This window comes from Callospermophilus lateralis, chromosome 10 (genome assembly GCF_048772815.1).
Source record: "Callospermophilus lateralis isolate mCalLat2 chromosome 10, mCalLat2.hap1, whole genome shotgun sequence".
Lineage (NCBI taxonomy): Eukaryota > Metazoa > Chordata > Mammalia > Rodentia > Sciuridae > Callospermophilus > Callospermophilus lateralis.
In genome coordinates this window covers 736,219-759,455 of record NC_135314.1, presented here as the reverse complement: position 1 = coordinate 759,455, position 23,237 = coordinate 736,219, and the positions used below count along the sequence as shown (strand labels likewise).

Genomic DNA, 23,237 nt, shown 5'->3' with positions numbered 1-23,237 from the left:
TGTTATCCTGGGGCTCTGGCAACCAGTGGCACAGTGGGTGGACAGTAAGATTGAAGATGGTGGTGGGATGTGGCATGATCTAAGGTTGACACTGAAAGCAGTATGTTGGCCTAACAGATACCATATAGTGAAAAGAAAAGAGACAGGAGCCATCATCAAGGGTACCAGCCAGGGGCCTGCTGGAAGAGGAGGAGTGTGTGTTGCTCAACTTCCCGTCACTGTGATAAGGACCTGAGCTGTCAACCTATAAAGAGAAAAGGCTTATTTTAAAGGGTCAACGATTGGGCAGAACCATTGCTTTCAGGCTTCTGGTGGGACATGGGCAGCATGTGGCCGAACAGTTCACCTAATGGTTGGGACACAAAAAGGAGAAGAGAAGGAGAATGAGGTCCAACAGTTTCCTCAAACCTCCCAATAGGCCCTACCGCTTAAAGATTCCACTGCCTCCCCACAGCATTAAGCTGGGAATCAGACCTTTAACACAGGGATGTTGGGTGACCTTTGCATTCCAGATGCAAACCATGGGAATTCACACCTGACCCTCAAAGGCTCATGTTCATCTCACAATTCAAAGTGCACCGAGTCTATCTCCAAGTGTCCCCCAATCCTTAACTGTTCCTTAACTGGCACAGGGTGAAAATTCACATTCTGAAATGAAGGAATAGGGGAATGATAAGGAAGTATTGGGCCAAAGCAAGACCAAAGCTTAGCAGGGCAAACATTAAGTCCTATAGCTCTAGGTCTGGCATCCGAGGCATAGTCTGGTGGGATGTGGGCCCCAAGGAGCTGGGTAAGCCTGCCCCCTGGCTTTCCTGGCTGCCGCCCACATAGCCTCTCTCCTGGGCTGGCTCTGCTTCCTGCCTGCAGTTCCCTCAGCAGTGTGTTTCCTGCTCCTGGTACCTCTAACGTCCTGGGGCGTCCTTCCAGCTTGGGCTTCACTCTCACAGTTCCACACAACACCCTATGCTTGTAGGGACTCCAACCCTGCCACACAGGCCTGTCCTCCCAGGCTTTCCTTTGATTTTCTTGGTGGCAGCCTCCACAACACCATGATCCCTGTAGTCTGCATGCCTGCAAAACCAGCAACAGGGATGATGCGAGGTCTGCTGCCAGCCTGAGCTGTGCCTGGCCTGAGGGCCTGGCTAGTTTAGGTAGTCCTAGATGGGAAGGGCTCTCTTTTCAAAAGGCTCTGCCTTGGAAAGTCTTTGAAACAAATTTGCACTTCTACAACTCTGAGCCTTGGATGACTAGGCCTTGCCCATTCGGAGATACCCTGCAGGCATCCTTCATACTGTCCTAGTGTAAACCACTTGACTTTTTAGAAATTGTGTTAATCTCTTTAGCAACTGCATCCTCCTTGGCTAAACCTTTGAACAGTCTTCTTTTCTGGATGAACTGGAAGTTTTCCAAAACTTTTTGCTCTGTTTTTGCTCCTACATACTATAAATTTGACCAAAAGCAGCCAATAATTCCCTTATTGCTGTCTGAATGCTGTTTTGCCTTGAAATTACCAGTATCGGATAAACTAGTCTGTCACCATTAAACTCAGTCTCATACAAAGTCTCAGGGCATGAACAAAATATAGACAAGTTCTTGTCTAGAATGTAACACAGGTTGGCCATTAGTCCAATTCCCAGTAGAGTTGTCATTTCCATCTGAAGACTCATCAACCCAATCTTCTCAATCTGCGTTCCTATCAGCATTCCGGTCAGATCCCCAACCAGAATCAGCCATTAAACTCCCCTTAAAGCATTCTAGTCCTTCTTCAGTCTGATTATTCAAACTTTACTAAACTCTTTCCCCAAACCAATCCCCAAAGATTGTCCACTTCATCAGTTATCATCATAACACCAGCCCCACTTCTCAGAACCCATTTTTCTGCTAGTAAGCCTTCCATTACCGTAACAAATACTTGAGAGAAATCAACTTACAAAGAGAAATGGCTTATTTTAGCTCAAAGTTTTGGACGTTTTAGTCTACGATATGCAGAATTTTTGCTTTTAAGCCCCTGGTGGGTTAGGGGAGGTGGGCAGCATATCATGGCAGAAGTAAGTGGCGTAACAAAACCAAAGGCACACCCAGGGTGACTTTATACTCCCAGTAGGCCCCACCTCTTACAGGCTGAGGGCCAAGATTTAACACATGCTCCCTTTATAGCTAATGATTATAAGCAAATAAAAACCAAAACAGAAATGAGAAGGTGTCCTGGAATGACATCTTAAATGGAGACTGTCCACTGTCAACAACTTTCTATAAAGGGCTTGGTCTGTTTCTGAAGGGTAGCTGTTTCTAGAGGCACTCTGACAAACAGTATGAGTCCTCCCTGGCATGATACTCTGAAAGGTCCCTAAGGACCCAGTGTGAGTCCCCTCTGGTGTGTCTTTCTAGAGGGTCCCTACACTGTGAGGCCCTCTTTGGAGTGATGGTTTAGGGTTTAGAGAGTCTGTGAGGACCTAGTGTGAGTGCCCCTGGTGTGACTTTCTAGGGGGTCCATGAGACCCCAGTGTGAGACCCCCTTGGAGTTTTTTCTGGAAGACCCCTGTGGAGCCACTTATGCTGATAGGCCTCTGAGTGACTTCCTAGGGTCTGTGGACTGCTGAGTCATGGTCTTGGGTGAAGTTGTGGAGCTCCAGAACCCACAACCTGGAGTCTCTGCAATGCCGTAGAAGTCCCCTCCCAGTACGGTTCCAGATCAGCTGCTTTTGTTAGGATCAGTCTTTTGTTAGGAGATAAGCCCTCCTGATGGAAGATCATGAAGAGGGTGTTTGGGAAGCAGCCTTGCCCTGCTGGTGATGGTGGGAGTATGGGTCCCTTACCATACATTGCCATTTCTGCCTGCAGCAGGACAGAGCCTGACATCAGGGTGGAATCCCTGAAGGCCTGGACCTCCAGTCACCAGTCAATAGTGGCAGCACCCAAGGGAGTGGACTACATGGCCTAAGGAAGCAGAGACTGTGGAAGGTTTTTTTTTTTTTTTTTTTTTTTAATTTGCTTGTTTTCTTGTTTTTTTATTGTTGTTTTGTTTTGGTACTGGGATTGAACCCAGGGCCTTGCGCGTGCCAAGCACAAGGTGTACCACTGAGCTACATCCCAGTCCTCAAAGTGTTGGTCATTTGAATTGTCACTGGTCTTTCCAGCTTCCCAGAAGATTGGGATAGTATGACAGTGTAAGTTTTCATAATGGTTCCCATCAAGTGGGTGTCCTGAATCATTTATCTTGTCACGTAAAAATGGGCAAACACCAGGTTGGAAACACAGAACCAAGCAGTTGATCACAAGCTATAGCTTTTCAGAAAGGAGTGTTCCACACATCCTGAAATAGACAGTGCCATAACTGAGACACTCACTCAGCCCAGGGAGGGAGGAAGCTGGTGAGCCACCCCAAGAGCTCAGGGCCCACAGCCGTGCCTCATTTTCACAGTTCCTCCAGGACTATGTTGTTGACAGGTGACACGTGGCCACAAATGCCCTCACTGTCTCACAGTTTCCTGCCAATGTGGGTTTCACATAGTGACCAATGTATCTGCTCCTACATGAGTAGTTTCACAGGCAACTCCGCTAACATCTGTGTTGGTCACTAGGCACCACCAGCCAGCAACAGTCCTGGAGTTCACTTTGGGAAGGGGTCATGCACCCCCTGTCCTTCCTTCCTCTTCAGTATCAGGGACTTATGCTGGTAGCTCACAGCAGCATCTCTGAATGCGCACAAGCACATCCTTGAGGGGTTTAGCTAGAGGTACAGCCTGAGTCCCAGAGTTGTGTCTGGTGTGATGATCTGCAGAGCATTTCCCTCAGCTTCTGTGTTCTCCCTGCGTGCAGTCATGGCTCTGGGAAGCAAAGCTGTGTCTGAGCACCCTTTCCTCCTAATATGTCGATGGGGCTCCAGCAGAGGCGCGAGCCCTAAGGTCATGCTCCTCTGAAAGCGTGCCTTCTCTCTGGTGCTCATGAGTACAAGTCCTGCATCTGGCTGACCTTGCTGGGTGGAGCCCTGTGTTAAAGGAGATGAGGCTGGTGGTGTCCTTAATCTGCCCTGGCTGCCTCCATAACCAGGTCCCACAGCTGGGTGGCTTAAACAATAGGCATGGTTTTCTGTTTTGGAGGCTGAAAGCCCAAGATCAAAGTATCAGGGTGCTTGGTTTGTTCCTAGGCCCCTTCCCTCAGATTGCATATGGCCACCTTCTCATGGTCCTTTTCTGTGGGCACACCCTTGCTGTCTCCCTCTTGTTATCAGGACCCGAGCCTTACTGGACTAGAGTTCACTCTTAGGACCTCATTGAACCTCATTAGAGACTCCATCTCTAAAGGGTCACAGTGGGGTTTAGGGCTTCCTTGTGGGTCCACATCACCCGACTTAATGACCTCCAGCTTCAATTTCTGAGGATATTGGTCAAGTTGCCAACAGGGTCTGCCAACGCCAAGAGGCAGAAAACAGAACCCTCCCAGGGTAGGAGATCATCTGCATGTGACATCAGAACCAAACCACAGGGGAATTGTGGGTTTTACTCTTGAGGACCTGGGAGAGGTGGTGGTGCTTCAGTGCCCCTGAGCCGGCAGTCCAAGCACCTGAGCCCAGTGCAGGTGCACAGATGTGGCTGTCCTGCTCTGCAGACGCACTGGTGAGGGCAGGGCTGAGGCCCACACAAGGAAGCAAGTGACTGTAGGAGCATCTAGGGAGGGTGGTACTCTACCTGGACCGCAGGCTCCAGGGAGACTGCTACCTAGACCTCCACACACCCAGCTCCAGGGCAGGGGAGGGCAGGAGGGAACTGGTGCTCTTCCTTGATCTGTACCAGGGGGCTTTCTTTCTAGGATAGGGTCCTCCTTCCCCAGTGATGCCTCTGCTCAGTGTCTACATGTGCTTGTCCGCAGCTGGTGGCAGTGAGGGGGCCGCCTGCCTGTGTGAGCTGCAGGGCCACAAGTTCATTTTGGCCCTGCCTTATTTTGTTCTAGAACCCTCTTAAATGTTCTGCCAGGTGTTGTGTTTCAGCTACAGGATCACAACACACACACACACACACACACACACACATACACACACACACACACACACACTCCCTGTCCTAATTTCTGTTTTCAAATTAGGTTTGACTCTATTGAGCAGATGGGATGGAGAGGGACTCCTAGGCCCGCACTCCTCAGCTGACTGCTGTCAGAGCGTGCCTTCCAGTCTTCCCAGAACCCAGGGGTCTCTTTTTTCCCTGTGGGCTCAGTTGTTCCAATCATTTCCATTGGAAGTGTTTGGATATGGCTTTTAGGAGACTTTGCCCTGCTACCTTTTCTGACTGTTGGGTTTATTGGTGGGGAGAAGGTCAAGTTGATATTACCTAAGGTAACCCTGAGTCCTGTGCCCTGAGAGTTCCAAATTCTTCTGTTAGTTGCTGATCTTGTCTGGGTTTGGAGAAATCCTTCATCATAGCTCTTAATTCAGCTCTGGTTCAGGTTTAAATTGCCTATGTCACCAGTTTGGTTGGGGGAATTCTACAAGTACTCAGCATCAGGGGTCCTAGGAGCATTGTTGGGAAAAGGCAGAGGTGGAGTTGGGGGGGCGGGGGGAATGTGTGGAAAAGATGGGAATCGGGGCAGGAGGTGCTGAGGGCTAGGAAGGAGGACCTACTGGATAGCATCTGAGGTCTGTCAAATTATTTATTTGCTTTAGCCAAAGAATCTTTCAGTGAAGCAATTTTTAAATCAGAATTTCATTAGGAGACCTATTCACACTGATCCAAAAAATGCTGCTCCACTGGGCATGAGAAACCTTGTCCACTTTTTTTGTAAGGTGGTATCCATATATAGGGTTTAACCCAGGGCACTCCACCACTGAGCTACAGCCCAGCCATTTTTATTTATTTATTTATTCATTTTTTTTCAGTTGTAAATGGGCACAGTGCTTTTATTTTATTTATTTATTTTTATGCAGTGCTGAGGATTGAACCCAGTGCCTCACAGGTGCTAGGAAAGTGCTCTATCACTGAGCTACAGCCCCAGCCCCCCATTTTTATTTTTATTTTGAGACAAGGTCTCACCAATTTGATTAGGGTCTTGCTAAGTTGCCACGCCCAGCTACAACATTCCTCTTGAATGGACTGTTATACTCAAGTCTAGTGTCCCCAGAGTGGTCACCAAAGGCCCGAGTCATGCTTGGTGGAGAGACACCACAAATGGGCAGGTGTGGAACCAGGGCTTCAGTGGGTGAGGTTCAGGAAGAGGAGGCTTAGACAGACCGTGGAAGCTGCCAGCAAGTAGGACTGCAGCCCACATACCTTCAGCCACCCCAACCCCATCAGTGGAACCGAGGGACAGTCCCTCCACATCAAATAAGCTCTTAGCACAGACAGTCGAGAGGAGGAGAGCTCCATCTGAGAACCAGGTGTGTCCATGTGGATGTTAGTCCAGGACGATCAGCTTGTGTTTGGCCCTGAGGCTCCTCCTCATGACCAGCAACACACCGAAGCCAGCAGGGGGATGGAAGGGCGTGACTCCACCCACCAGGGAGGTAAACAGATGGAACCAGCTGCCAGACCAGGCCCCAGGCTGGGAATGCACAACCCAGGAGCTCCGAGCCTGAGAATGGGTCCAGACCCAGAGCCAACTCCACCATGCTCACCTGGCAGGAACAGCAGGCACAGGGCCTCTGGAGAACCACACCTGGGTGGGAGCTGGGTCCATGTGGAGATGAGCAAGGCTACCTGGATGGAGCAGCAGAGGCCACATGTGCAGGGCTAGCTATGGCAAGAGGGCCGGCCACCCTTACTTGTGCAGGAGGTCAACTTGTGCTGAGCAAGGGCAGCCTTCGGTCCACGTGTCCTGGGAGGGCCGCTGCTGGGAGCAGGGGCTGGGTCACAGAAGCAGAGCCTCCTAGTGATGGATTGGAGCAAGTGCATATTTTTGGGTGGTCCTGAGTGGGAAGCAGGGCAAACATGAGGGAAGCTGCAGTCCTTGGCGAAGCACTACAAAGGCTCTGACTTGACTTCCTGTGCTGGGGACCACAGAGGTTGTGGACCCAGCTCCCCGGGCACCTACAGCCTGGCCCAGGCATTTGTGTTTGACTCTCTTGTCTGGCTTTTCCCCCTGCCCCAGCTGCTTCCTCTATAAGCAGACTCTCCGGTGCTGGAGTGACTTGCCCACGTGTCACAGGGTTTTCACACACACAGAGCTGTGCAACTTCCTGGTGACTTCCTTGTCCAGCCTGCAGGCAGAGAGCCCCTTGGAAGCTCCCTTTCCACTGGCCCTGGCAGGTCTGCTTTAAAGGGACACCTCTCTCCTTGTCCTCATGCACCTCCTGACATGTCACTTTAGAACGATCTAATGTGCTACTTTTCATGACTTAATATTGTTTTCAAAAAGAAGAGAGGCATGAGTTGGTGGGGAGTAAATTGTTATACAAATCATAACTTGGAAAGTGGTGGAGCCCTGTGAGGGACCGTTCCTGAGATGGCTGGGCACGTGGAGAGCGAGCGCACATGGGGAACCCCTCTGGATGTGCTGCACACTGTGGTGGGGCCTGGGTCTCCATAGGTCCTTGCTTCTTCACAACTCAGACACTGGAGGTATCGCTTGCCCCATTAGTTGCCAGCCTGAACCAGAAGCTGGATGACTCCTTTGTGTCAAAACCACAAGCTGAACATAATGGCTACCCAGGCAGGCCGGCTCCAAACCTATCATCACACCTGTGCTGCCCTTTGCCTTCTGACTCATCTCTCACCTCAGTGCGGGGCACCAGACAGCCACTTTCCACCCTACACCTCCAACCCTTGGCAGTCACGCTTGTCATACCCACCCCAGATGGTCTCTGCTCTGCAGTGCTCCCACCTCACACGTCTATCTGTGCAAGCCCTGGTACCCCCAGGCCTTCAGACTTCTTTTCTTTTCCTTTTTCTTTTCTTTTTTTTTTTTTTTTGTACCGGGGATTGAACTCAGGAACCCTCAACCTCTGAGCCACACCCCCAGCCCTATTTTGTATTTTATTTAGAGACAGGGTCTCACTGAGTTGCTTAGCACCTCGTTTTTGCTGAGGCTGGCTTTGAACTTGCGATCCTCCTGCCTCAGCCTCCTAAGCCACTGAGATTACAGGTGTGTGCCACCAAACCTGGCCACAGGTGTCCTTTTGATCTGTGTGCCCTGCCTGAGGTCTTCTGCAGCTTGGAGACCACCCATCCTGTCCTCTGTGTCCCTTCCCCGTGGGGGAGGGATTCATGGGCCCTGCAAGGTGCAGGGGGCTGGTGCAGGGCACAGATGCTGTGCACACTCCTCTCAGTATCCCAGCCATGCAGCTGTACTCACTGATGTGGTGCCAACATGCATCTTTTCCTCCTTAGGACATCATCAACTCCATGAGCAACAGCCCTGCTACCAGCAAGCCCCCAGTGACGCTGAGGCTGGTGGTCCCAGCCAGCCAGTGCGGGTCCCTAATTGGCAAAGGTGGCTCCAAGATCAAGGAGATAAGGGAGGTACCAAGACCTTCCCCACCATCTCTCTGCATGTCCCCTATGCAGCCTGCCATCACTGGCACTAGCTGTTGTAGATTCTGATAGCCTGACGCTTACATGCAACAGGGTCAGTCAGTCCAATGAACTAATGAAAAGTGGAGTGTGGGGGACCCACACAGTGACCTCGTGTAGGGAGCAGCCCTGCTGGCGGTTAGGAAGGGTCTCCAGTCCTTCCAGTTCTGTGGCTCTGGGCTGCGCTCAGGCCTGAGGGCTTGGGTCCCCGCTCTGAGCAGCGCTGATAGAGCCACAGGAGGCGTGGGTACTCACACACACCTGGCTCCAGGAAAGCTGAGCCTCCCCTGACATGGGAGGCACCACCCACTTGACCCCCCAAGCGACCCGGACTCTGGAGGAGATGGGGTTCGGGGTGAGGAGAGAGCAATCCATCTCCTGCAAACTCCATGCCCTCCCAGGGGCATGGCCTCCTGTGCAGCGTGCCTGCCCCTATGGGACAGCTCCTGCCTGAGGGCCATGTGTTCCCAGAGGAGACTGCAGAGGCTGGGTGTCCAGGCAGGGGTGGAGGGAGGCGACGTAGGAGACAACACTGTGGTCCTGTGCAGCATGGCCAGCCAGGCCCTATGTCAAGTGAAGGGCTGTCCATTGTGTAGACTACCCTGAGTATCCCCAAGATTCTGGAGATACCACGTATCCTGTGCACAATACCACCCTCCTTTTCTGCTGTCCACTTCCAATGTCCCTTTTCTCCAGTCCACAGGTGCCCAAGTCCAGGTGGCAGGGGACATGCTGCCCAACTCCACGGAGCGGGCAGTGACCATTTCAGGGACGCCAGATGCCATTATACAGTGCGTCAAGCAGATCTGTGTGGTCATGCTGGAGGTACAGTCACGTCACCAGCCCACCCTCCCTGCGCTCAGCGCTGGGTTCACTCTGCGCTTGGCTGCCCTGAGTCCTGGCAGAGCCCAGGCACCTCCTTGATGCTGAGGAAGCACACGGTTGGTTGGGGCATGACATGAGGATCTGGAAGTCCCTAGACCCAGCTTCCCAGGCTGCAGTTCCCTGGGGAGGGCAGCTGGGGTCTGCCCTTGCCCCCCAACACCCCCTCTGCCTGGAGCATCAGTGCCACCTTTGTCAGCTCAGAGAGAGCACAGGAAGAAGCGCACTTCTCTCTCACTTTGGAGCTGGACAGCTTTGTCCTGGTGAGAGGATTTGAGGCCAGAGAGAGCCCGCCCTGGAGGGGCTGACCTCGTGGAGGCCAGTGTGGTGGAGGTGAGGGGGGAGGGAGGGTTGCAGTGCCCATCTCAGCAGGGTGGGGCCCGAAGCTTCCGTGTTCCCCAAGTCTGCAGATGGCACCAAGAACTGCCTCTGAGGCCAACAGGGCAGACTCAGGACGAACACACAAAGTGCCCGGCGTGGAGATAGAGATGAGGGGACAGAAGGATAAAACAAAGCAGAGGAGTCGCAGCAGCCAAGGAGGAAAGAACCCAGGAATCAAATTCCAGTCAAAGCCAAAATGAAGCCAAATTCACGGCACTGTCAGTAGCTGCTTGTCTTTACTGAAGCGATTGCAGCAAGCCCACCCCAGAAGAAAGGTCCTCCTGCCTCACGGGCGGCTGGCTTTCCCTCCGTCCCCCTCCCGTGGCCAGGCTGTGTGTCCACATCGCACCTGGCTGGGACTGGGGTCCGCCAGCAACCATAGCCTTGCTAGACGGCCACCAGCTCTGTCCCTTTTCATATTTGGCTCTGCGCTCAGACTCCGTGTTTCTTTTTTTGCTTGTTTTTCAGCACTGGAGATTAAACCCAAGGGTGTGCTTCCACTGAGCTACAGCCCCAGCCTTTTTATTTTGAGATAGGGTCTCATTGATTTGCCCAGGCTGGCCTCAAACTTGATATCCTCCTGCCTCTGGAGCAGTTGGAATTACAGGCATGCACCACCATACCCAGCCTCAAACCCCATGTTTAATTCTAAAATTTCGCATGATTTTATTTTCATGAGGTATGATATTTTGAAAAGTCTAAAACATTTTTCAAAATATTCTTGTTGTGAATTTCCCCCACACGCTGGTCAGGGTTACAGAGTGTTGCTGGTCTGAGTAACTGGAAACCCGAGGCTCACCAAACAGGCCTGCAGGTGGCACCCTCGGTGTGGCAGCGAATGACCCTGCCTCCTACGTCCCTGGTCAGGGATGGTGCCCAGCTCTTAGGACAAAGTGTATGGTCTTGTCAAATTCCTCCAGCTGATTGCCTGCCGGTGGTGGTGGGAAGACACCGGCCCCCTCAGAGGCAGGTAGGGCCATGGGCTGTGGTATGTCGGTGCCCCAGGCTGAGTATGAGAACCATCTTGTCTCCTCCTGATGGTGTGACATGGGAGACAGGGAAGCTGCAGGTACAAACAGAAGATGGATGTTGGCCTGACAAGACACCTACTCTTCACATCCTGTGGCTGGCAGAAGGTTGGGAGCCGTTCTTCCCAGGGGAGGAGGGTGCATCACCCACAGAAGCAGTGTAGCTGGAAATAAAAGCAAAGGATGGCTTGAGGCCCTCCTTGTCAATCAGAGGACTTTGGGGCTTGCGCATGGGGTATGCCTTGCACTCCTAAAATTGCAAAAGAAAGGGCTGTCCCGTGACAGATGAGCCTGCAGATAATACAGGTGTCACAAGTGTGGGCCACCTGCACTTCTGTGCCCATCAAGGAAAGGCCTGTGTGCTTGGCCCCTCCTGAGGAACATCGGCTGCTAGAGAGTCTCTCCTCTGTGGTGAGAAGGGCATTGGGGGTTACAGCCATGCAGTACTGCAGAACAGGGCAGGGGAGTGGAGCTCTGGGCTGGGGCCCTGGCCTTCCTTGTTGGGGCTGAGGCTGAGGAGGTCGGCCGGGGGCAGGGCAGCAGTGGTACAGTACAGAGGTCAACTCTGGCCCTCCAGCATGATTCTTCCACAACCAACCCTGAGTCTGACTACGAAGCCTTGGCCTGAAGTGAGCCCTGGTCTGCATGGAGGCACTTGGAGGCATTTGGTCAGTACCCCACGAACACAGAAGATGGGCCTCCCTATTGCTGGCAACACCCAGACCCAGCCTGGGCCTGCTCACGCCCACTCTGCACCATCCCCGCCACAACACTGTCACCCAGCAAGGCCTGTGCTACCATGGACACTGCGCCCACCCTGAGGGGTGGGTCCCCCATCGTGTGCTCAAAGGTCACACCCAATAGGCCTGGGGTGCCGCTGGCCCTTGAGTGGTCTGTGGCCCCAAAACACCCACAGGCAGGCTATCCCCAGCCTCCCTGTGCTGCAACAGCCTGTAGCCCTCAGTGCTCCTGACCCATCCCTCGGACCTGCTCCCAGGGGACAGGGAGTGGGGCCGGGTAGTGGCTGACCACTCCTGACCAGGTGAAGAGGGCTGGGGAAGGTTATGGTGCTCAAGAATGTCCTTCACCTAAGAATCCTATATTTTGGACACAGAATAACCCAGGAAAACTACAGCAAACCTCATCCTGACTGTGGAATACCTCATTTGGCATCTACGTAATAAAATGGTGTTTTTCTAATGGCAACATTGGATGTTTATGAGTTTCCTGTGACCATCTCTACTGACTGTTGTCATGGACCAGGAAAGCCCTGGGGGCATTGGACAGCAGTTCCCACAGTGCTGTGTGCGAGGCCCAGCTTTTGCCAAAGAACTCAAGCGTTTCTGTCAGAGAATGCCAAGCTGTCCACCTGTGAAGTCACAGCCAGGCCCAGCTCATGGACGCCATGCACATTCTGGTCCTCGAGGGCCACACCAGGAGGAAGGGTGGCGGCAGGATGAGCGAGCACTGCAGAGCCCATTTCAGCCAGCAGCCCTCAGCAGGGTCCCACGAGCAGGTGGCTGCCCTGCTGGCCTCCCATAACCGACACGCCACACTACACAGTGCTGCCACGTCCTGCTGGACTGGGCGGCAGGGTCGTGTTGGGGTGGGGGCCTTGGTGGGAAGGAGCCTGTCTGGAGGAAGTGGCCGTGAGGATGGGGGGCACCGCCCTGCCCTTGGTGTGCTGCGAGGATGCTCGGCTCCTCATGGTGCCCCCTGGACTGGGCTGCTCCCTCCAGCATCGCCACGGCCTCTGAGCCCTTGCCTGGGCCAAGTCTGGAGCTTGGGGTCTATGCAGAGGGGCGGGCTAGGGAAGGCAGCCCCCACGGCCAGCTGCCAGGCTTCTCTAACGCTCTCTCTCCCTCTCCTGTCCCTTTTCCTAGTCCCCACCGAAAGGTGCCACCATTCCCTACCGCCCAAAGCCCGCCTCCACCCCTGTCATTTTTGCAGGTGGTCAGGTAAGAGCCGACCCGCTCGCGGCCTCCACTGCCAACCTCAGCCTTTTACTGCAGCACCCGCCGCTGCCCGTTAGTGCACTCAGGTTTTCTCGCCTTCTCACGTGCACGTCTCCCACCCACCGGACAGACGCAGAGCTCTCCTGGCCCACACCAGTTGGCGGGTGGGAGCAAGGGAGACAGGTCTCCCGAGTGTGGCCCCTGACCTAGACAGGAGGGACCCTCACATCAGGGCACACAGGTCTCTGCCCAGGCCACACCTGCCAAACCTAGTTCTTGGATGTGACTGAGCTGCTTGGGTAGAGACCAGGGCACCTGGGCAACTGACGGCTCATGTCGGAGGCAACTGGGGCTGTGAGAACTAGGGTCCCCAGACCCCACAGCGCACTCCAAGTAGGAGCTGTGCAAACACAAGAGGAGGGAGGAGCAGCTGCAGGCCAGGCAGCCCTGGTCCTGCTGGCCCCGCTGGCCCTGACACCCCCGCCCTGCCACCTGCACTAGCAGGTGTCCACAAGTCACAGAGCACCTGCGTTGACAGCAGGTTTAGCCCCCCACCCCTGTTTTCCTGGAGAAGAGACCTGGAAGGATGGGGTAGAGAGGAACTGTGTGCTCTGGCTGGGCCAGACCCCTGGAGAAGAGGCAGGAGAAGGGCCATGCCCCGGCTTCTTCCTTTGTGGCCACCTCAGGCCATACTGCCCATCCACACAGATGATTTGCACACGTCCAGCTGGGGTTGACCTGGAAGAGCTCTGTGTCCAGCCGGCCGCGATGTCTGTCTTTGTTCAGGGGAGAGTTGAGAGAGAGATGTCCCCACAGGTGGTCCAGCCGGTGCGGAGCAGGCATGGGAGTTTATCATCTAAAAAGAAGGAGGACAAGGAAAATGTTTCCTCATGTCTTTCTCATGGTGTGGAGGAATCTTATCAGATGCTGCGACTGACCCATGGTAGAGGAAGGGACAGGGAGCCTGCATTTCCATTCCTTTGACCAGACACATGGTGCATCCTCAGGCTTGCCCCCACCCCACCTGTCTCATGCCTCTGGTCTGCCCCTCTGTCAGCAGGGAGTCCTCCTGTGCACACCGTCCTCACGTAGCCCCAGCATGTGGCCCATGCCCTGCTTCAGATCAGAAAGCCAGGCCCTGCATGGTGAAGGGCTGCAGGCTGCCCTGGTGGAGCACACACCATGCAGCACCTCCTCACTCCAGCTCCACCGCACACTCCCACGAGTTCATGGAGGTTGGCGTCGGCAGACCCTGGGGACTCCCCCAGGATTGGAGCAGACCCTTGATGGCATCTGCAGTGAAATGTGGAGTTCGTTCACTCCAAGGGAGGTGCTTTTATACAGACACGTCTGCAGAGCCAGATGACATGAACTCTGGTGGTAAAGCCACCACAGGGGGACACCATCTGCCTGTGAAACAGGCAGATGCACCACCCTCCAGTCATTACCATGTGCCCTCCAGGTCACGGTGCCATGGCATTTGTAGGGCCCACCACTGTGCCCTTGGAACAGTGTGGTAGCCAGCGATGGCCTTGGTTGTGACATGTGGATAGTCACACAGGAGTCACTTCTGAGTGCAGGTCACCCAGGAAAGTATCCAAAATGCAAACTGAGAAGTGAGGTACAGCAGAACTCAGAAGTATCTGCTTAGGCCACGACCCAAGCTCTCCAGGACTCAAGCCCCCACATGCCCAAGAGTAGCATGCATGACCGACACAGAGGAGGGAGCCTGGCACTCGTCCCCTTGAGCAGGGGAGTGACGATGCCACAGGCAAGGGTGCTCAGTGGCACTGTCCACACAGCTGTCACTGCAGGCATCACCTGGGCACCCTCAGGCAGAGCCTACAGGGAACAGGCAGGTGTGAGACGGCCCACAATGAGCAGTGACCTAAGCAGCACTCACTCACAACTCAGCTCAGACCTGTGGGCCCAGAGAGAACAACCCCCTGTGTCCCAGGGGCCTGGCCCATGGGTACTGCAGAGGTCCCTATAGTAGCTAACACATAGGATCTCGTCCCTGGAAGCAACTTTGCAGAACCTGAGGCTGGGTCTCCAGGCCCTGCTCCTTCCCTAGAACATCGCTGTATCTGATAAGATTCCTCTACTCCCTCCATCAGCACAGTGGGGCTGTCCCAGCCAGCACCTTGGTCCACTGGGCCTGAATCTGTTTCAGAGCTGGACTGCGGCTGGGTCCCTGTTGGGTGGTAGATTGACCTTGAACTCCTGGGATGGGTTGTTGATGAAAACTCTGGACAGATTAGAAACCTGTAGGAGGGCCTGGGGTCCAAAGAAGTGACATGTGGTCTCCCCTGAGGTCTCCCTCTCAGACATCGGCGACCCTGAGTGTAGACACAGGTGGACAACACATGTCCTATTGGGATGGGGCCCCCACATATCCAGGTGCCAGTAACCACACCCTCACCCTGTGCTTCCAACAGGCCTGGTGGCCCCCCAGCAAAGCCAGGTCCACCTTCTGTGCGCTTGCTCTCCCTTGACTCCGTGGCTCCTACGTGATCTGGCCAGGAGCTTCTGGATCACAGGAGGCGTCTGGGCCGAAGGGACCATGGGGCTCTGCCATCACTGGGGCATCAGGGTGAGGTGGGCAGGCCCTCAGAGTGGATGCTTGCTGAGCTGGCTCAGTCACAGAGGTCAGGCAAGGAGATCGTGAAAACGAGTCCCAGGGTCCCATAGACACTCTGGGAGGGAAGCCGCCCTTTCGGGATGCAACTGTAGATTTGATGGGAAGAACCAACTGGGCCGAATTAGATCTCCTCCATCTGGCTTTTGCAGGTTTGGGTCATCTTTTAAAGCTTTCTTTTTCTGTTTGAATGTTTTGGGGGCAGATATTTCCCCAACTACCTACTCTGAGGGTTGATTGATATTAATGGACCTCTCACTTGGGTCAAGCAAATCACCCTCAGGGCTTGCTTTTAGGAAAAGGGGTGAGCTCGGCCGTCCCCTGCCTCCTGCTGGTGTGGCCGCTCAGTGTGCCGCCGCTCAGGGAGGGTGCAGCTCTCTGGCCTGCCCTGGCCTCCTCCTCTGGTGGTGGCTCAGGCCTCCTTCCCTGAGAAGAGTGGCCTTTGTCCTGAGCAAACAGGAGCAGGTAGAGGAGCACACTGAGGGAGAGGCTGTCACCAGAGGGTTCTTATTGTGCAGGGGAGGGTTGCCGGGGGTGGCAGGCCGAGGTCTGCCACGATATGAGCTGAAGGTCTCTCTCTCTTTCTCCAGGCCTACACGATCCAGGGACAGTACGCCATCCCCCACCCGGATGTGAGTCTTCACTTTGTCTACCTTCCACCCTTCTATTCTTTCTGTCGTGTGCCCGCCTGCATGCCGCTGTTAGTTGCTACTAATATTAATATTACGTAATAATATTAACCAGTTTTCTCAGTGCTCCTGACCCGTGTTGTATCCATATGACCTCGAGTAACCTTTTGACCTCTTGGCACTCATTCCGCTTGTGCTGAGGACTTGGCCTGATGGCAGATTGTTTCCGCTGACTGCTACAGTCCAGGGCTCCCTCCCACACACGCACACTGAGATGGCTGCGGTGGCCCCCACCCTGCAGGAGCCACTGCCCTGATGGCAGGCTGCCAGCTCACCTCTGCGCAGGTGTGGGCGCAGTGCTCCAGGTGCACCTAAGGAGTTAGCGATGTTTTCTAGATGGGTCTTCTAAGGTACCTTGGAAACGGCACTTGAGTGCCTGCTGGAGCAAAACAGCTCCCTCCAGAGCCCAGGCTGAAGCTTAGAGTGCTCCATGCACAGACCCCAGTGTCAGAAGCCGGCAAGCCCTCGTGTCCTCCTGGAGTTAGGAGGATGCCACATGGTAGCTCTGGCGCCTGGGCTCCTACTGAGCCGCTCAAGCTGAGCCTGTCGTGCTGCTGCTCCTCGACCAGGTCTGCTCAGGCGTCTCCTGGTCACAGGACAGTCTAAATGTACAACTGGTATTTGTGCCAGCAGTTCTCTGTGCAGAGATCTGGGTGCAGAGGGGACCACAGTGGCACTAGAGCAGTGGGGCTACAGCCTTTAGGGGCCCAGAGAAAAAGGGCCAAGCCATGAGCAGAGGGTGTTCTTGAGAAGGCTTTAGAGATACCAGTCAGTGGGGTCTGTGCTAGAAAACAGAGATGAGGGGGAGTGGGGAAAACAGGAGAGCAGCCAGGCAGGATCCTCTGTGTGTGCAAGTTGATTCTGAGGCTACAGCAGTCTGTGCGATCTCCACTCAGCCCCAGAGCTGGGCAGCCGTCAGGCAGGGCTGGGCCCACTGAGCCTGTGGTGCCCATCAGTCTTCTCCAGATCCTTGCATTTGAGTTGAGCAGGAAGCAGAAGCTCATCTGGATAAAAGCTGAAGGCAGGACAGGGGAGATTTTTTTTTTTTTTTTTTTTTGATTAACTACCACTAAAGAATTTGAAATAGAGGCAATTCACTGTCATTGCAGGAAAATTTCTATGGGTGAAAGATGAATACTACTGGGTTTTATTTTTCCTTTAAGTGAAGCACACACAGCCAGTGATGGAGAAACAAGGATCAGAGGGGTCCTTCCCGCCTGCAGTCACACTCAGGCATGTGTATTGGCTCTTGGTTTTAGACGTGACTGATACTGCTATCTATGACTGGTCAACTGTGGACACAACTGCCTGTGGCCACCCTGGAGGCTGAGGCCGTGGGCCACCTTGCACCCACTGCCACGTCCCTTCTTCCCTCGGCCTCCACTTAGCTGTCAGTGCCACATAAGCAGAGCATGTGCACTCCTATGCCCAGAGAGGCTGACTCACTGTGGCCCATGGCCACTGTAGAGCACTTGAAGTGAAGGGGGCAGGTGGGGCCAGGGCTTGGCTTCCAGCATGGCCAGTCTTCCTGAAATGCATGTGGGCAGATGCAGATGCCAAAGTCTGGCTGTCAAACCTAGAGCCACAGACAGCAGAGTCTGGCACCCTGGTGGAGGCAGCTGGCTGAAGAGGTTGAGTGTTGTCTGTTTTTACACCAGATGGCAGTTTCAGAGTCAGACCTCCTGACCTGCAGGGACCATTTGGCAAGCTGGTGGGTTTCCTTCAGGCAAGAGCCCAAAGTTCGCACTGATCTTTTAGCGAAGGTGCAGACGCTTGCCTTGATGGAAAGGTATTTCTGGACTGAGATTTGCAGAGGTTGCGGCTTAGGCGTGCGTGTGGGAGTGAGATTTCGATTGGTTTGGTTGGCTGATCTGTTTTGAGTGGTGGTTTTGCTCTTCCCCACGTGACTTTCCTCAGTACCTCTCCAGTAGGTAGTTTACAGACTGTTTCAGATTAGTTTAAGCTAATGAATAACTATTATGCAATCGCCTCTTCAGTGTGGTGAGATGTGAAGTACTTGGTGCTGTGGTTTGAATGTTCCTTCCAGAGTTCATATGTGGAGACCTAATTGTGACAGTGAGGGCCTCAGAAGGCGCCTCTGCAAGGGGAGAAACGGGCAAGGCCTGAGCCTCGTGAGTGGAATTAGTGCTCTTAAAAAGAGGCCTCAGGTGTGGATGTGGTGCTGCGTGCCTGTGATCCCAGTGACTGGGAAGCCAAGCCAGGAGGATCCCAAGTCCCAGGCCAGCCTCATCGACCTAGTGAGGTTCTGTCTCAGTATAAATTTAAAAGGGTTAGGGATTGTAGCTCTGTGGTAAAGCACCACTGGCTCAATCCTCAGTAACACACACGCACACACACGAAACAAAGGAAGGAGGATTTGCTTCAGGGATTTGCCTCCCCTCTGTCCCTTTCACGTGAGAACATGGCACTCAGGGCACCACCTTGGAAGTAGACAGGGGCCCTCACCAAACTCAGAGCCCATGGCATTTGATCCTAGGCCTCCAGGCCCGTTAACTATGAGCAGTAAGTTATGCTGTCTGCAGATTATCCAGTCTAAGGTCTTTGGCTGGAGCAGCCCGAATGGACTAGGCCTTGGTCATTTGTCCTGAGATGACTTTCTGTGGAAGTCATTCTGTTCTCTGTAGCAGTGTCATGTGACTTGCAAGCAGAGTGGGGTATTCCCAAGTGCCTTTCTTGCAGGCACATGAAATGAAGTCTTGGGCAACCACTTGGATAACCCACAGAAAGCAAAGGCAAGACGATTGCTTAGTGACACAGGTGATGGTGGCTCCAGACGTGCATTTACCTGAGCTTCGTGCGTGCTTGTAGGAATTTTAAGGCTTCAGTTTCTTAGAAGGAAAATATGACTACAGGACAAGCTAACTGACTTATTTCACAGTGTGACTGAATACAAAGTGCATGCCCACCACAGTGACCGGCACCTGGGTCCTGCAGTCTCTTTCGGCAGCTTGACTTCCTGTCTGGATGTGCATGTCCAGTTCAGACGTGTGGACCTGATAAAGGTCTGCTCCTTGCCACTGAGTGCTTTGTCTGGACCCAGAACATTCGCATGTCCTGTGCTGGTTTCAGACAGTGCTCTTAGGTGCTTTTAGTGGACCCTTATTTAATAACCCTGAATACTGGCCTACCCCACAGCTTCCTGCTGCCCTCCACACACCTCCTGCGTTGTTCACCCAAACCCCCTGGCCGCTCCTGGAGCTCTGGAGGCTCAGGCTTCATGAAGAGGCACAGAGTGCTGCTAAGCAGGGGAGGACTTGGTTCAACACCCCCAAGTTCCCCAGGATGGCGGCTCAGCAGCCTTGGGAAACTATCCACGTACCATGGTGTCCTGCCAGGATCAGGTCAGGTGTGGTCCAGATTCACGGAAGGGAAACAGCACCAGTATTGGGGCATGGAACAGGAAAGAGGGCGCGCAGAGCCTGGACAGACATGGAGACCGGGTGGGCTGCAAGGCTTGCTTCCTCCTGTTTCTGTCATTTTACTTACAGTGGTGCAGTTAATCCAGGAAAGGCTTGCTTTCCTCTTGGAGAAACTGCACACGTGCTCAACTTACAATAGAGGTGTGTCCCGATAAGCCCTCATAAGTAGAAATTGCACCTAAAGCACAACCTGCCGAGTCTCCTGGTTTAGCCACAGCACAGCCCAGGGTCAGCTCTGTACCATCATGATGGCAGACTTGAACTCTTGCTGCCCAGCATCCCCGTGGAGTGTGGAACACAAATCACCAGCTAGAAGAAGGCCCAAGCTCCAGGCAGTTTCTACTGAGTGCATATTGTTTAGACCACCACAAGGCCAGATCGTGGGAAGTCAGGGGCCCTCAGTGAACTTAGAAGCACCCTCAGGCATGCATATTTATATCCAGCCTCCGGAGTTTCCAGACCACTCCCTTGCTTGGCATCCCCATCAATTGAAGGATGAAGAAAGCTGCAATGTTGAAACCATAGCCTGTGAGCAATGACCGAGGGTTTGCCATCTGTCCTCTCTAGAGCCTGCACAGCCAGGAGGTCCACCCCAGGACTGTCGGCCTCATACCTGAAAGAAGCTCTGAGAGATTCCCCTGGCAGAGAGGAGGGGCAGTGCCATAGAGGGTGTTGAGCACTCTGGAGTGGTCAGCACCAGGACTGATAAGGAATTTGCTCTTTATTTGCAATATAGTGGGGAGAATGTGGAGGTGTGTATCAGAGTAAAAGAAAAATGTGGGCTGGTGTGCAGCCAGACCATGTACTGGAAGTGCCTTCATCCCCGCATCTGTCACAGTGCCTCCGAGTGGGGAACACTTACTGTGGACCTGTGGAGAACAGAAAGTCTGTGTACTGCGGAGCTGCGGGCAGAGAGCTGTGGAGAGCCTCCCCTCCCATTTGTTCGTCATCTCCCTCCAGAGCCCTGTAGAGAGGTGGGTGAGAGGACCCTCTCGTTGATGGTGAAAAAGAGGAAAGAGCCAACACCCCATCCCATGGACACACAGCTGACGGCCACACCCCGGGCCCTGAGCCTGCGTTCTTGCCAAGATGCTGGATCAGGAGTGCTACAGAAGCTTCCCCGGCTCCACCCGCTGCCAGAGGGTGGCTGCAGTCCTGCCTCACAGAACTGGAAGCCCAGATTAGCCTTCAGTGCTGGCTGGAGCTGTCTTCCTACCGCCTTTCTCTCCCCCAGGTCAGGCACACAGAGCAGCACCTCCTAGGCTGTGCCCTTGAGTGCAAGGCTCTAGCTCAGCTCCTCCACCTGCCCTCAGGAACAGACACTGGCTTCCCAAGCCCATCGCATGGCTTGTTCGCATGGGAGTCTAGAAACACTGGTGAAGAGAGATGACAGGGAAGAGCATGCCCGTGAGTGGAGGCCAGGAGCTACTGGAGTGGAGAGGACAACTACGAGATATGGCCTGAGAATTCTTCCAAGTTAGTAGAAGAAGCCAATCCTCACATTTAGAAACTCCAACAAATCCAAACAGGATAAACAAAAAGAAATCCATCTTACATCTATATAATACCAAGGCCCAAGGTCAAATCTTAGAAGTAATCATATAGAGGAAGAATGTTATAGAGGGAGAGCAGTGAGAAATCTGGTTGACTCTTTTAAAATCTTGCCTTATTAAAAGCTAAAGAGGACAAAAAGATCTAACTAAAGGAGAGACATACCATACTCATGGATTAGAACACTAAGAATTGCAAAGATATCAGTTCTTTCCAAATCGCTGTACAAATACAATATGATTCCAGCCAAGATCCAAAAAAAAATTTTTTCATGCCATTTTAAAATTCATATGGAAGGTAGGGGTGTAGCTTAGTGGTAGAGTGCTTGTGTAGCATGTGCGAAGCCCTGAGTTTGATCCCCAGCAAACACACACACACACACACACACACAGAAGAGCACTGGTCAGGAATAACAGGAGAAGGGAGATCAGCAGAGTGGAGCACATGGCTGGGGGGCAGGGAGGGAGGGAGGGAGGAGAGGTGCTGGGGAGTGTTATAAGTACGAGCAGGAATGGCACTGTGAGTCCAGCTCTGTGTACAGTGACAATGCATCAGTAAAAGAAAACAAAAAATAAGCTTCCACAGAAGAGAGGGAGGAAAAAAAAGAATAATCAGCATATCCATGAGAAGGACAGGGAGACTTGCCTTTGCAAGTAGGTCACGGCAACCCAGATTGCACTTCATGTGCAAGGAGGGACAGCCAATGACCAGGCACCCAGCATCTGAGCGTCAGGGGAGGAGACCTATTGCATGCAACCACTCAGAGCAGACCCCAGGAGAAAAGGGATCACTCAGAAGTGAATGCCCGAGAGCTGGCCATCCCAGGAAGAGTGGACATTCATAACAAACAAAACCATCCTCGTGCACCAAGAAGGTCAACATGAGAGAGCGAGCTGAGCCATGTTAGAAGGGAGTTCAGGAGAATTCCCTTCCTTTCTCATCAGGGAAAGATTTCTTAAAGAAAACACCAGCGTAGGCCAGAATGGGGGACTGGGGGGTCAACTGCACTGCAGATGTGGAGTCCTGCTTCTCTAAAGACACCATGAGCAGAGAGGACAGACCTCTGTGGCCCGACATCCAAGGCAGGTCCACATCCGAGTCAGCAGCGACAACCCAGGAAGGAGAATGGGCAGAAGACATGGCATCCTGGACAGTAGTGCTGGGCAGGTGAAGACACTGTGTGTCCACTGGCCTGAATGGGAGCACAGGGCCTGCGTCCTGCAGCGCGGCCCAGCACATGGCCCCAGTGCTGGTCTGCTTTTCTGTTCCGGTGCCGTAGAGTGAAGGGAGAGTGGGGCCTGGCTGTAATGCGGTGGGTGCCTCCCTGCCTCTCCCCTCCTCCTACCAGCTGCCCCACTCCTTTCTTTATCCTCCCTCCTGTTGATCTGGAAGCACTGGAGCCACAAGTGTGGTTCTTTTAAATGTTAGAATCATCTTGAAAGCTCCCTCTGCACTTAGTCCTGTTCTCTCCTTTAAAAAAAAAAAGTGGAAATTGAGTCCCAAGAGGAGAGGGCTGATAAGCAGGGCCAAGCCAAGATAAGAAAGATGCCAGCTGCCTTCCCCGGCAACCCACCATCCACTTACTCACTCAGCACTGCCCACCAGCACTGCCCCACTCTGGCCTCAGTCTATCTTTGGGGGGGGGGGTTATTTGCTAATGTGGCAATTTTCTCTTAAAAAACAGAAAGTGTATGGCGCTAGGAGGGTCAGGGTGATAGAACTGAGCTTCTGAATGTCAGTCTGGAGGCCAGTGGAGCCAGCCTTAAGAAGCACTTGTTTTACCTGTAACGTGGCCATCCTGGCAGATGGCTTTGCCTGTGTGCCCAGCAGGTGAGGCTGCAGAGTAGCTGGGCAGCTGGGATGGGCAAGCCACAGCTGAGGCATGCAGCACTCCAAAGCTTCCCTTCACTCACAGACCCCTTTACAGATCAGAGAACTGAGGCCTATAGAGATCGGAAGTTCCCGTGTCCACATGGACCAGCTGAGGCTAGCTCCCTTGCCCCCAGCCAGTGTGCCTCACAGTCCTGGTGATATCCAACCACAAGGTCTCCACAGATGCAGGGCAGATGGAGGGGTTCTGTTCCTCTGGGGAGCAAGGCAGCCTGGCGGATGCACGTAAGAGCACAGGAATAGCAGCTGTGAGCAGAGTACAGCTGTCAGGATGCCCCGGGCCTG

The 23,237-nt window shown here is 53.5% G+C and overlaps 1 protein-coding gene across 5 annotated transcripts in view; it reads left to right on the top strand.

The window, feature by feature from the left end:
* Pcbp3 (poly(rC) binding protein 3) overlaps positions 1-23,237 on the top strand; it is a 227,328-nt gene that overhangs the window by 193,572 nt on the left and 10,519 nt on the right. For all 5 annotated transcript variants that reach the window (XM_076868081.2, XM_076868079.2, XM_076868082.2 and 2 more), the window contains 4 exons: positions 8,316-8,447; positions 9,195-9,323; positions 12,673-12,747; positions 15,973-16,014. In XM_076868081.2, the coding sequence (XP_076724196.1) occupies positions 8,316-8,447; positions 9,195-9,323; positions 12,673-12,747; positions 15,973-16,014 (378 nt within the window). The remainder of the gene's footprint in view (positions 1-8,315; positions 8,448-9,194; positions 9,324-12,672; positions 12,748-15,972; positions 16,015-23,237) is intronic.